Source organism: Patella vulgata, chromosome 6 (genome assembly GCF_932274485.2).
Source record: "Patella vulgata chromosome 6, xgPatVulg1.2, whole genome shotgun sequence".
Lineage (NCBI taxonomy): Eukaryota > Metazoa > Mollusca > Gastropoda > Patellidae > Patella > Patella vulgata.
This window is the reverse complement of record NC_065884.2, coordinates 42,800,848-42,816,217: the sequence shown is the minus strand read 5'-3', so window position 1 is coordinate 42,816,217 and position 15,370 is coordinate 42,800,848. Positions and strand designations below refer to the sequence as shown.

Here is a 15,370-nt window from a genome sequence, read left to right as displayed (position 1 = left end):
GACAAGGTATATAAATACATAATTACATAGTATTTAATAAATCAATTACCACTGTTCATTATAAATATTTCTCTGCAGATATTTATTATACCAAAAATTATGATATTTATTCAAATTTATAGAATGCAATTAATAATTGTACAATCCATCCATTAATACAATATATATAAAGAATTTAAATTGATTTTAAATGGTACCATATAACTTACATTTTTTGCACAGAGACAAAATTGTTTCTCTCCACTCTTCTCTTTCATAATCTGTTGTCATTAACAATGTCCTGGCTTGTCCTTTTTCCATTGTTAATTTGAATGGCAGTTTGGGACAAGAGAGAATCATCTGTCCTTCCTGAAAGCCACAAAACACAAGCAGATGCCATAACAAAAGCTACCTATTACCATGACAACATAGTTTCATTCAAGCTATATTTATTCGTTACTTTACAAACTTAAGCATTTCGGATCACTTTTCAAGCATCTACCAGAAAAGCTTTTATAAAATATATTATGCACACGTGGACATGGCTCATTTAGTCTTCAGCTGCATCACACAGACAACTCACTCCATAACTACAATTAGCTCATTAGTTCATTCTGGTGCACTATAAAAAGCTGAACCCTCTAGGACACTGATCTCTACCATTTGATAGTTTCATATACAACATACAAAAACAGAAATTTATATCATTTGGCAGACGAAAGCCATTATGTTAACTCAGTAACTGCCATGCAGTGATATTGCTTTGCCCACCAACGGCACCCATTCAATAATGACAACATTCATTGAAAGGCGATCACCACAATACACAATAAAGTTATATTCATAATTAAATTCACATAATTCACAATAATCAATAGAAACTTATGATGTACGATGAACGTTTCTTCATTTACATCAAATAAACGGGCTATCAACGAAATATGTAGGATTTACCACACCACTGCTTCCATACCTCAGGTGTTTTCTCTCCAAAACCATTTTTTCTCTACAGTTTCATTTGTGCTAAAATGAATTTTACCTTGTACTATGTCACTGGTATTTGCTGGGTGTACTAAAATCAATGTTAAAGCATCTCCTAGGAATTTGACATCTAGCTTGGGGATCAAAGCGGAATATTGATTTACAGGTTTAGCTATCTAACTAGTACTACTGTGCCTTTTTCTTACCTTATATGAAAATACTTTGCTATCTACTTTTGTTTGTCATATTTTATTCCAAACAAATCAAAATAATTGTATTTTTGAATATTGTCAGCAAAACCATCATTGGCTACCACAAAATAAAATATTCTATTCATTTTAATATATAAAATTCTTACAGATTCTTGTATTTTTTTCTTTAATTTCTCCACATTTCTAGCAGCTGCCATTCCACTTATAGACCAGTGTTTCTGAGAAAAAAGCCCCAATAATTATGCAATAATAATACATTCATACTATCTTGTTCAATTAATTAAATCAAGCTTTAAGAGATGCACTGAACATTTTAACTATGGTATATTAGTCATGGTTGTTTTCTACTAAAGTTTCTAAACCTTTTACTTTAAAAGAATAAAAAAAGTATAAAAAAATTTAAATTTGTAACCAAATTTTTTTTTACAATTTACTTACATTAGAATCTGATTCTTTCTTTAACTCTTCCCGTAGATCAGATTTCATCTTTCCTATCTTTAATTTTAAATCATCAATATTCTCTTTATTAGAAAATTTCTGTTCATCTTAAAAAAAAAAAAAAAAAAAAAAATATTAAGTTTTATGGTACTTTTCAACTAAGGATTTAATACACGTGTCTCTATCAGACCTAGGGGGTTGGATGGCCGAATGTCATTGAGTCAACTGGCGTGGTTTCGATTCCCTGGTTGTACGTGACAAGGAGTAGCGTCGCCTGTCCAACCTTGTGGGTTTTCTTCGGGGCCTCCTGTTTCCTCCCACTGCTAAAAGCCCCTTTGCGGAAGTGAATTATTGAAATAAAATTGAACCATGTGTTAGTTCTGAAATGACCTAGTTTGTGTCGAGTGTATGTTAAACCCCATTTCTCTCTCTATCAGACCTATTTCTATACCAGCTGTCTAAAACTGGTAACTGTTAATCAAAACAGGCATCTTCTACAGGATATAGATTTCATTTTAAATAATATGATAGTAACTTACCTTTATATTCAAATCTTGTATCACAGCTAAGGGAGGCTAGTGGCATAAACCATTTCACATGAAATGATATCTTCCCTCTAAAAACAATATCAAAATCCATTAAATACAATTAAGATTAAAACAAGATATTGTAATATAAAATATATATAACAATAAATTAAAACATTACTAAATTATAAAGACGGGTTGCTAGGCAATGAAACATATGCCCACAGCCTTCCAAGCAGATAATAAGTTTAATGTTTAAAAGAGCATTCATACGACACTAACTAGAGGTTCCACAAGATTTTAAAAAGTGACCACGATAATTCTAAAGTATCATGAACATAAACACTGTGTATAAATTTAAAGGCAATCAAAAGGTAACTTTAGTATCTTGAGCACCCACAAATGTTTTCAAAGTTGTCAATAATTATAAACACTGTCTACAAATTTCAAGTGAATGTGATGCTCTATCTTTAGCCACTAAGAGTATCCACAAGATTTATCTATTGTTGAAAATCAATAGGCTATTTTGTCTCACGAACACCAAACACAGTGTATAAAGTCAGATGATAGACATGGGTGATTACAATACATTTAAATGTAGGCGCTTTAATATTAAATTGTGATGAAAAAATTTAAGAAAGTTTCGTGTAAACTAATTATATCATTTGGAAGACAACAGCCATTATGTTAACTCAGTAATTAAGCTATAACAAAACATTATGTGACATTAAACAAAAAGGGATTATAGTTTTTATCTTATATTAGAAAACATCATAGTTTGGAATATGTTAAATAATTTAGGTACAATTAAATGTTATAATAATCACCTGTGACTTTCTCTCTTGGTACATATTAATAGATCACTAAATAAAAACATACAGCGTAATTTACGTGATGTATTATCTAATTCTACAATAAAACTTGTTTTTACCAGATTTCTTCTTTCTTCATTCTACAATAAAATGGAAATACATAAAATATAACCTTCAACCTATAATGAAATGAAAGTGAGTTATTGTGAAACCAACCCATGGTAAATTTTTAGTTCTTGGAATATAAGCAATAATATTAATTACTAAAAGTATACATAATATGGAGGCTCAGTTTTTCGCATACTTAGAAACTTTTTTTTGTTACTAGTGTTGACATTAGTCTTATCGCTGCAGAACAAGACTACAAAAATCCAGATTATTAGTCTTGTACAACAACAGCATGATCATAATAAGAAATATTGTTGTACAAATTTAAGTGCAAATCAAATTTATCTTTACCTTTTCTGTATGTCCTGATACATTATCTAATGAACCTAGATTATATTGTGATAATGATAAAGCTTTCTCCACTTGTACATAATCAGGATGATCTGTAGGTGTAAACTTCTTTATATCCTATAATATATTACTAATACATTTGAATAACTTGAAAATATGTAATAAAATAAACCACATGGGGGGGGGGGGGCCGAATGGTTAGCATGTGTGCGCTGTATCATAAGGTCTGTCAAAAAAAATCGAGTCGACTGGCATGGTTTTGATTCCCTGGTTGTAATTGAAAAGGAGTATGGTCACTTGTCCAACCTTGTGGGTTGTCTCAGGGTCTTCCGGTTTCCTCCCACTGCTAAAGACCCCTACGCGCAAGTGAATTATTGAAATAAAACTGAACCATGTGTTAGTCCCAAAATGACCTAGCTTGTGTCGAGTGGATGTTAAACCCTCTCTCTCTCTCCACCACATGGGCACACCTCATTATTTTACTAATACAATTAACTTCCAAAACATATCTACAACTGTATTTTTAAAAGATTTGGATCAACAATTTGACATACACAACCATGACAGCAACCGAAACCCAAATTGTTAATATTAAAGTCAATGGCAGCAACAGCTTAAATTCTACAATTGTACTTGTGACATATTCTAGACAATCAATTTTAAAACAAAAAAATAATAAGAGCAACTAAAGACATTAATTTTGAAAAGTAAATAAAGTATTTTTTTTTTACTTACATGTAATACTAAAGAATTTCTTTGAATTCTATTAACAGGTTTAAACAACATATCTGCAATTTAATACAAATAAAATATAATTTGACATATGATTATACGAATTTTTCTTGTTCATATTTGTGAAATTATTTTACATCTAAATATTTTTTTATTTTCATATTTTGAAGTTTACATATTATGAATTTATTTAAGTTTAGCATAATATTAATTTATCTTAAATATTTTAAAGTTTACATATAATGAAAATATTTTAAAGTTTACACATTTTGAAATTATTTAAGTTTACATTTAGCATATGAGTTTCTTTTAAATTTCATAGAAGTTATATCGTATTGAAAATTTGATAATCAATAAAATATCTTAAAAATCATCAAATTGTGAAAAATGACAACAATAAGGAAATATCAGTTTTAGAATAAGTTTGAGAATTTGAATTTTCTATAAAGAAGTCATGTAGGACAGGATTCATAATTGTTTTCCACTACTTTTGTTAAGATTTTTGTCTGCTACAAATTAAAAAATAAAAAGGTATTTCTTTTCTTACCTTCTAAGGTAAATTTCTTCTGTCCATGTATCCCTACTTCCTGAAAAAAAAACCCCACCAAACAATCAGTTTTAATTGAAATAAAAAATCCAAGAGAATTTGTACTTTGAACTAGCTTCTGTCTTTATGAATTCATTAAAACAGAAGAATTCAGTAATCAGTCATTTAAACTATTTTCCATAAGTGTTCCATAAAGTTCATTTTTTAAAAAGATTTTTTGTAAAATTAATAATATCGTCCATACATTTTTAAATCTCTCCATTACTCTCAATAACAGCATCATTTGGGAATCTGTAAATACTTTCACTATGTGAAGTCCACGAACAGCTAAATCCAAGTTGATGTTATAGATACAACAGCTGCCCGTTAAATGACACAAGCTAGCTGTTCACATCTGACCAGGACCGGAGGTAAGATAGAAATAACAGTTTACACAGCTCTAAAAACCTTGTAGAGAAATTGAGGTATATGCAAACAATGGTTACCTTTACTAAATCTTGAAATGTTTGGCTCTCCTGACAACATCTATGTATAGTTGCCACGGCATTCTGATAGTTTGCCATGTATTTATCAAATTCAGGAAACTTCATAATCTGAAATAAACATTGAAAATGTCCTCAGCTTTAAAGACAGGCAGTAAAAACGACTACATCATGTTTTTTCTACATGTTTTGGCCTAAAGACTAATCTTCAACCCGTCTGCTTAAAACCAAACGTGAAAGACAGAACACATTCCAACAAGCCAGCAAATCTCAGGTCAGTAGCATGGCCAAACACATGTTATCACAACTTTTTGACAAAAAACGATGAAAGACATGGCCAAAATATCTGCCAAAGTATAGTTAATCAATAAAATCTTCAAATGAGTTGCCAAAACAACGATGTATGGGTGTGATTCATTGTGTTTTGTATTCCACTTTCTGTGTAAATCAATTTCAGATCACATTTCTGTCATTTTTGACTGCACTTGGGTCTTTTAAGTTCTGGTATTAGTTGAGGATTCTATTCATGCAGTTATGTGTGTCTGAGTTGAAATCATTAGAACTTTCCCAGATGCAACAAAAATTTAAATAACTTGAAGACAGAAAAATGAAAAAGGGAATTTCTCATCTTTATATGTAACATTAGAGTCTCAGTTTCACATTATTTTCTCAAAACTCCTGCCACAAATGTTTAAAATAATTTGATGATATAGGAACAAATGTTTGAATTTATTGATTAGTTGTGTTTATTCAAGATTACAATCTTCCCAGATTTATGCAATAGTCATAGTCTTGTTGTTGGCAGAAAATAAAAGAATATAATGAAAAATAAATTCACATAAAGCTCATTTTAATGTAGATCCAAAGACATTGGAATTATTAACATTTTAAATTAATTCAATCAAGTTTTTAAATTTTGAAGTAAAAAAAAAAATATATATATATAAAAAAAATTATAATTGAATTCAGTTAAATTCTCCAAAGATACTGATTTTTTCATGTTTATCACGAGTCAAAAATTGAATCATTCTATCAGTTTATACTACAGTATGAACTTTTTCAGTGCATGAAAACGTGAGAATTTGAGTGGATTTGGCAAGTATCTTTCTCATTAAATCAGGGTGGAAAAGACAACCATGGGAAATTCAAACATCTCGTCCTAATGACCTCTTTAGTTTCTTTCTTTCACATGATTATTTTGTTATTCCCTGGGTAAGAGGAGTTTAATCTATGTGTTTATATACATGTATTCTTGTATATATTCAGAATTTGGAATAAGTTAATTTTATGTTCTGGATCGACACAATGTTGGCTGTACTTGATGAACTCTTTTCCAAATACGATAAATGTCATGCCATTTATTGAGTGTAAAAACTTTGGTGATATTAAATATCAAAAATGTTAAAACAATACAAATACTATTTTAAATATGTGAGGTACGTGTAGGTTTCAGGATTTTGGTATTAAAATAGTAAAGAATCAGATTTCATTTATCCCATACTGAAAAAGAACTCCTGATTTCTGCATTAAGTTGTTAGAAGTTCAATTAAATGAGACTTAAGGCTTTTGATGAGCCCAGTCTGTGCATGCCGCAACAGTATGTTAATCAATTCCAAATACAGGTGCCAATTAATTCTTACCAAGACTTTAAATATTCCTGCTACTAATTGGGTTTCAACTGGTTCTTGTATTCTTACGGACAACTCCGAGACAAATTCCTGATGTGTTTCATGAAGTTTTTCAATATTAAAGAATATGGCATCAATGTCTTCTTTACTAATAACAGGCTGTGATGTCTTTGCTGCAGCTTCAAGACTTGATTTATACTACAAAAAAATATACTATATTGTAATGGCACAAAATAAATCATTGTAAAAATGAAAATCTTTTCTAAACAACACAATTTTACAATATTTCTTTATATAAATGAAATGAAAATGAAATGAAATGAAATGGGGTTTAACGTCCTACTGTTCTGCTCCTAAACTGGGCTAATGAAGACGGGGGCATACGCCATACAGTGTGCTATGAGGGAAATTTTGCCCGGGCAGCGGCACTACGGCCTACTCTTATATCAAATTCCAACTGCCAAGGGATTTTTTACGTGCACGCCAATGTGTACATGGGACCTCGGTTTTTCGTCCCATCCGAACGACTAGACAGCTGTCCTTGTCAGGCCCTCCGTCCTGCATCACTGACAAGGGGAAACTACGCCGGAAAATCTGGACGAACTTTCTTGGCCAATGCAGGGATCGAACACCAGACCTCCAGGCTAGCGAGCCAGCGTATTACCCACTTAGCCACGTGATCCCCCTCTTTATATAAGTATTTCTTAAATGAATGGAATTGTTTCTAAACAGTAAGCTTTGATAAAGTGAGGGGACAAGAAAATGGTTCACTCAATACAAACAAGGTAATTTTAGGACTAACATAATATCATATATATCTTTATTTCATTGATTCGTGTGTACACAGTGGTCATTATTAGAGAAAAACAGAGGATAGGCAAACGACCCTAACCCTGGTCACCTACAGATCTGGGATCACAACCAAGACACTGGACCCAATGAAACAACTTATGATCTAAAGGACTTGATTTAGATCACTTGGTCACCCAACCCCCATTGATAAAGAAGAGTATTTCTTAAACAGCAGCCAAATATAATCAACATCATAGGTGTAGCAGGCATGGGATTTTCAGGCAAAAAACCCCATAAATTTGGGACTAAAAGTACTATTTCTGTTTTATTTTCATTAATAAATTTTGGCACACACACATACATTTGTTCCAACATAACTGTTTTGTTTGATTTCTATTTAAAATTACTAATTATCACAAACCACTTATAACAAGAAGAGGAGAGGCAATCTACAAAAGGCAGTTACAATGTAAGTGGGATGCCTGGCAAATCTCAAATCAACAATAAATCCAACATACCTTGACAAGAACATCTAGATTGTCCAAATATCCCCTTTCACTCTCTAATATACCTTGTAATATTAACTGTCTCATCTTTAACTGTTCATTATGTGGTGACAAGGGTAAATTATCAGTCTGTAATACATACACATTAAATAATTATTAACATGAGACTCTTAAAGTTTCAATATTCCACCACCAAGTACATGTATAGACTTTCCATCAACAAACAAAAATCACATTATTCCAAATATTAGTAATATTGATCAATCCCGATGTTATGGTCATCTAAAGTCGACATTACTTTCTACTGCTTTCATGTCACATTTTTTACTTGGTCTTTGTCTGAATGATATCTATTTCTATCAAGTAGTAACAAGACTAAGAAGGTATCTAACATGTTTTTTTTGGTTTAATTGTCCAACTTATTTTCTAAAGAACACATTTCAGCCATTATGCCTTTATTGAATCTAAAAAAGGAAAAATACATAGTGGACTATTGTTACATTGTGATCTTAAATTAATTAGAGTTATGAAGATGCTTCAAGAAAACTTTTACCTGTATATAAATTACACTCAATAGTTCCTTATTATATTTGTATTTGACAAGGGTAAGGACTGCCAATAAACTAATGGCATTAAGAAGTGGAGGCATTAAATTTCACCATTCCGGGACAAATTGTAGTAATTCTGTCTCTTCTACCCTTTTGCATGGCAAAATTAATGGTGGTCTACATCCCAGTTTGTTTGGGGTTTTTTTTTTGGGGGGGGGGGGGGGAATTTAGTCAAGAGTTTGCAGACAAAACTGTGCATGGTGCACAAACATTCTGCCAACGTAGATGTAGTTGGCGGCCATGCATCTATTTAATATAAAATGTTTTACGGATGGGAAAAAAATAATCTCAAAGGATCTTCTTCGGGTTTCCATTTTTGGATTCTTTGGACGAATCCCATATGGGCTCTGACTGACGTTTTTATGAAATTCGAATGTTTACTCGTTTAGTTTTATCATCAAAGATTTGTAAAAGTTGTTTTTCATCATTTTTCCGACATTCAAGATGGCGTATCTCCATCACTATTTGAAGTATCAATTTGAAACTTGGTAGGAATAAGAAATACATCGATGCCGCCTTCAAAATGTCATTATTCAAAAATTTTGTGACAGCTTCCAGAAATTACTGAGGCCTTCCGATTTTTCCTGAACATGAATAGTTCTCTCCATTATAAAAATAGACCAAAAATGACATATGGTGGTGTTAGCCCCAGATATTATCTTTCATTTTCAGAGACCTTGTTACTTAACATTTTCAACCGTTTGGCCGCCATATTGGATTTTACAATAAACCTTCAAATCGATATTCAGCCGCTATTTTGATTCCGATTTTCGAAAACTTTTTTTTGTTTTGAACCTATTCCAAATGGCAACAATTATTAGGGAGCTGATTTTTGAACTTCATTTTGTTTACTTTCGGTTTCACTTTGAATTGTGTTCGACTTTTCAATTTCTATCTGGTAACCTAACCTTTTAATGATCCTTGACCTTTCTATACATGATGACCCTCATGTCTACTAACAATTGATATAAAAAAAAGTTGGTCTTGACGTATAACTTCCGGTTTTAGTAAGAGTTCAAAATAACAAGTTTTTCCACTTTAATAAGTATTGGATCTAACTATACTCAATAATTGATGGTGTAACTTGATTGTGACAAGGCGTGACCTGATATATCGAAACATATCAGTACTCCTTCTGAGTTCTACTTTTTTCTTTCTTTTGCAGTTAATTTAAGGAACACAAGCCAACAGTGAGGCTGATGTCCCCCGCCGAAATCCCAAAATAAATATTAACAAGGCATTGACCTAATCAACACATACACCAAGTTTGAACATTCTAGCTCAATTAGGAAGAGAGTTATCGTGCCCCAAAGTATCAACCAATCAAATTGCTTATCTCTGCTTACCCTAAGCGGAAAATGCTCATCTTCGAACTCCATCAAGGCATTGACCTAATAAACACATACACCAAGTTTGAACATTCTAGCTCAATTAAAAGTTATCGTGTCCCAAAGCATCAACCAATCAAATTGCTTATCTCTGCTTACCCTAAGCGGAAAATGCTCATCTTCGAACTCCATCAAGGCATTGACCTAATCAACACATACACCAAGTTTGAACATTCTAGCCCAATTAGGAAGAGAGTTATCGTGTCCCAAAGCATCAACCAATCAAACTGCTTATCTCTGCTTACCCTAAGCGGAAAATGCTCATCTTCGAACTCCATCAAGGCATTGACCTAATAAACACATACACCAAGTTTGAACATTCTAGCTCAATTAGGAAGAGAGTTATTGTGTCCCAAAAAGTGTGACGGACAGACAGACGGACAGACAGACAGACGGACGAACCCATTTTAATAGTCCCCTGCTTTCTTCGAAAGGCGGGGGACAAGGGGACAATAAAATTTAACAGGTGTGGCCAAAAACATTTTCTCAATAGTAAGAGTTACAGGTTATAAGAACTAGGAATAAATTAAAATTTACAAAAGCTTCCCAACATTGTATAAAACATAATACAATATGCAGTACTTCAAATAAATCTAAAATATTTTGAATCCAGTTTGTTTGAGAACTATCTTTTGACAGTAGTGTCTCATTGACCATGAACTTGGACACTAAATGAGGAAGTTCAATATTTATTTTCAGTTTCAGGGTATTATAACTCTGCCAAATTATACATTTAACACTTTTGTATTAATCTTATTCCTTTTATTTTTGTGTGTACATAACCAAAACTTATGTGATTTTCAAACTAGAACAAATTAAAAATCATGTAAACTAAATATTAAACATCCTTGTTTTGGGGTTTTTTGGGCTCATATACTGTTAGATCTAATAGATAAAAAAAAAACCAAACAAACATATAAAACAATTTGAACTTTTATCTAAAATTTCTATCATGTTATTATGTGTTTTCCTTATTCAATAAATGTAAAAAATTTACGGTTGTCAATTGAATGGCCATTTATTTTAATTGCATGTATTACACCACTTGCAACCCATAAAATCATTTCCATAAAAAAATCCCATGAATATAGATGTCATTTATTTCAAATTATTAACAAGCATCAGATACATCTCAACATCTTTGATGCCATTTAGATATTTCTTTCATAAAAACAAGAATGATTAATAGATGAGAGCGATGCAGTTTACGATTCTATGGATATTGGTTAGCGATGACATGAAATAAAATATAAACTGAACAAGAAACTAAAGTAAAGAATATTCCCTAAACAGAAGAATTACTAGTCTATCCATGCCCTATATCTAAAATGAGGAAGATCATAAGAAAATACACCTGTCTAATATTTTATGATCTAACAACTTCCTCTTTATTATCTTTTTATATATTGAAATTCAAGTAGATGTAATTATAAGTTTTATGAGCCCCACCCAATAAAAGATCGCCCCAAGACATGTATACAGCTTACAATTTTCCTTGTCTTACAGTAACAATATCTGTATAATTGTTGCTACAGTATTAAGGGAGCCAAACATTATATGTTAGTATATTCAGTTCCATGACTGCCCTTAAACCCATCCCTTCGATCACTCTCTGGCTTTGCAAAAAATCACAATTTAGTGTTTTTCAGCAGGTTAGCTATTATTAAAACTAGCATTCAAAATAAACCTTGGCAATCGGTAAAAATCTTATAATGCTGAGAATGACCTTCATCGAACTCAGTCAAGATAACATTTTATTTCAATTTGTTCCAAATTGACAAACAAATAGACAGAGAGAGAGATGGTTGGAGATGGATAAACTCATTTTAATATGCCAGGTATTGCCAGGCATCTGAAACCAAATATAAATATTGTTCTCCGGCTTGAACAGCTAAATCCATGATATTAAAAGTTTTGTATACTAAGCGTTAGCATGGGGCAGAACTTTATAAAAAAACCAAACAAATTCTAATGGTTTTCTGATAATTACTTCATGAGTTGTTACTCTTAATCAGATTTTAGTGTATTATAAATGTTTCATTACCGAAAAATGTAAAAATATGCGACCGGACGATTTAGCTGCTGTGGGTGTATGTTTCGTTGCCTGGCAACCTATCTGTGTAAAGTTCTGCACCATGCTAACATATCAACACCTTTGGGATACATGTATAAACATATATTTTAAGTTTCAGCAAAATCGAATCAAAATTGTGACCTCAAGAGGGTCCACAACCTTGATATTCCATACTTTTACACTATTTGCGTACAAGGAGCAACCATTATGTTGGGCAGTTTCGGCCCGTCATTAAGGTGTAATGGTGATATATTCGAACGTTTTTTTAAATCAGATAAAAATTGTGACCTCTAGAGGGACCATACAAGCTAAAAAATGTGATTTTATTATAAAATCAGGGTCCATAATCCAGGAAGTTATGCATGAATATCGACTGGAACAGGTCTTTTGGTTATAAACATACATTTCAAGTTTCATCAAAATCGGATAAAAATTGTGATCTCTACAGTGTTCCAAAGCGAAAAATATGATTTTTTGTACAATTAGGGGCCATAATCCATGAAGTTACGGTCCAATACATGCCCAGATTGAAAGGAACTGAGATCTTTGGGAGATAAATCTATATTTCAAGTTTTGTCAAAATCAGATTAAAATTGTGACCTGTAGTGTGTCCACAAACGATGGACGGACACATAGGGGCTACAACAATATACATCCACATGAAAATGTAGGTGTATAAAAATATCTATAGATGAAAAATTATTTAGATCTATATGGGACTAAAACACAATCTACATGTCACTCTAACCAGACATTCATGTTATTCTATTTTTTTATTGTATTCATATTACGTAATATATGTTTATATATTTATTTTTCTTTAAAGAATTTTCAATAATTCAAATGATAGCCACGCTTCGCCAGAAGGCAAATATTCATCATCATTATTTAAAGGTTCATAATTTTTTTTAAATAATGCAAGTAATTATGTCAACATATCCTTTCCATAAGTATAACACAATCCTGAATGTCAGTGTTACCTGCCACAGGTAAATTTCAATGTTAGCGATTTCCGCCGTTGTCTGTGAGCCGTTGTCTGTGAGTAGTCATAACTTTCCACCATACACAAACCATGACGTGATTTTAGTCCTGCTTTCAGAAATATTGACTAGAATATGAGCAGAAAGACTAAAATGATGTCAAAGATTGTTTATTGATGAAAGTTACGACTTCTCATGGAGAATGGTGGAAATCTATCTGTTGAAATTTACCTATGGCAGGTAACACCATCTTCAATAGAAGGCTTGATCTCGCTTTAACTATGTACATCTTATCAAGGCCTTCACGTAACACCCTGCATAATTCGGCACTAATTTTGATTGGGTACTCACCCAGCTTGGGAGCCTATCAGATTCCTCGATCATTGGAATACCAAGTCTCGCGCTTTCCAGCTAAAATGTCTACCTGTGATAATCGAATTACAAAGTTCAAGGTTCGTTTAATGTCAAGGTTTCCGTGGGGGTTGCTATGTCACACCCTCTGATTGGATGCTACTGTTCACTGTTCAGGAATTGTAAAGTAATCTAGCAGTCGTTGCTTCAGGAACATGAGGTAACACTGACATTTGGGTTCATCTTATACTTATGGAAAGGATATGTTGGCATAATTCCTTGCATTATTATGAAACTTTCTGGTGACCTTTAAATTTAACAAATATGAGGACTCAAAAGTGTTTTAAAGATGATATTTTAGACAAAAAAAATAAGATAATGGTTATAATAGTTAGATACTATCTTGAGCTTGATGTTCATGGATAGAAATAAATTATTTTTCTGGCGTTCAGTGACAATACAGACGATACTGTAGAAGTGAGAGTCTTCTTTGAGAATTGTCCTTGAACCTATTTAATACCAGAATGCAGAAAATATTAGTTTACATGAAAAAAACATGTCCAACTAGCAGATTGACTGTCCTAGAAACGGTATAAGCCAACAAAAGTGAATGATATACATGTTGGTAATTTATATAAAATTGAATCAAAGGAATTCAATATGATTTCTAGATTAATATGCATAATTATTCAACAATTACATGTAGCATGATTAAATACTGAATTAAATGCTGAAAAATGACAACAAATTATTCTGGCTTGAAATGCTGAAAAATAACGACATATTATTTCTGGCTTGAGTAAACTTATTGCCAATATAAGAAAAAGGGATTCAGGATTGTCAAACTATTGCCTAAAGACATACAAATATTTTCAATGTAACAATCTTTCATTTACGTAAACATACACATTCAAATTCAGCCATAGGCAATGGCTAAATAATTCATGTATTGGGATTATTGAAGTCATATTATGATATAATGGTTATACACGTTAGATTAAACCACCTTCTTTCGAACTATAATAAATAAACAGGACCATTTCTTTCCAAATATCAATATCACAAACAAAAACACCTCTTAGAGAACTGAACCGAGGTTAGAAAGTAGTCAAGTCATGGTATACATTTTCAGCTGAATGAAATTTAAAAAAAAAAAAGAGACTTCCCAAGCTGGAACAGTGCATGATTTTATCCGCTGCTAAAAGAAGAAAAAATTACTACCAAATACTAGTTCCCAGTTGGGAACAGAGCCCCATTTTATCTGTCACTGAAAGAATAAAAAAACGCCAAAATGTCAAGCAATAACCCCTACAGCTCAGAATATTGAAGGTTGGAAATGATCGCAACAATTTCTTGATTTGGTTAATAAAATTGTTTATGTTATTTCCAGCCACCTGGAAACAATCAGTATTATCTCTGTTTTGTAAAATGTTAACAAAAGTTTGTGTGTCACACATACACTTTTAATACTGATCAAAGTAATTGTAATATAAGCTGGCATATATTGTAATTTGATTATTACATGTATTTCTATTTTATTCCATCTGAAATTCATTTAGATGAGATTTTAGACATAAATTCAAGATTTTTCAAATCCCAAAATATAATAGACTATTTAATACAATTTACCTCATCAAAAGAATCATTACTCGCTATTTCTTCTTCTCCACTGCTATAGTTAGGAGTATTTCCAAAAGCTACTCTCTCCATGGCTGGAGATAACTTTTTCTTCGATGGCTCATCATCTACATTATCTGTCTGAATACTCCAATTCTCATATGGCGACAGAGGCTTTTCTGCTGGTGTGGAGATGAAAACAATGTCTGATGCGATAGCTGAAAAAAATAGAATTGAAGATAACATTAACTAATTAA

General features: G+C 32.0%; 1 protein-coding gene across 4 annotated transcripts in view; it reads right to left on the bottom strand.

Annotated features, from left to right (window-relative positions):
* Positions 1-15,370, bottom strand: part of LOC126823266 (breakpoint cluster region protein) — a 62,039-nt gene that overhangs the window by 9,485 nt on the left and 37,184 nt on the right. For 2 of the 4 annotated variants that reach the window (XM_050551981.2, XM_050551982.2), the window contains 12 exons: positions 15,126-15,331; positions 8,108-8,224; positions 6,810-6,995; positions 5,173-5,280; positions 4,688-4,727; positions 4,144-4,196; positions 3,409-3,525; positions 2,965-3,089; positions 2,150-2,226; positions 1,611-1,717; positions 1,319-1,390; positions 210-348 (listed from right to left, as the gene is read on the bottom strand). In XM_050551981.2, the coding sequence (XP_050407938.1) occupies positions 210-348; positions 1,319-1,390; positions 1,611-1,717; positions 2,150-2,226; positions 2,965-3,089; positions 3,409-3,525; positions 4,144-4,196; positions 4,688-4,727; positions 5,173-5,280; positions 6,810-6,995; positions 8,108-8,224; positions 15,126-15,331 (1,347 nt within the window). The other 2 variants (XM_050551983.2, XM_050551984.2) reach the window with 2 other exon arrangements.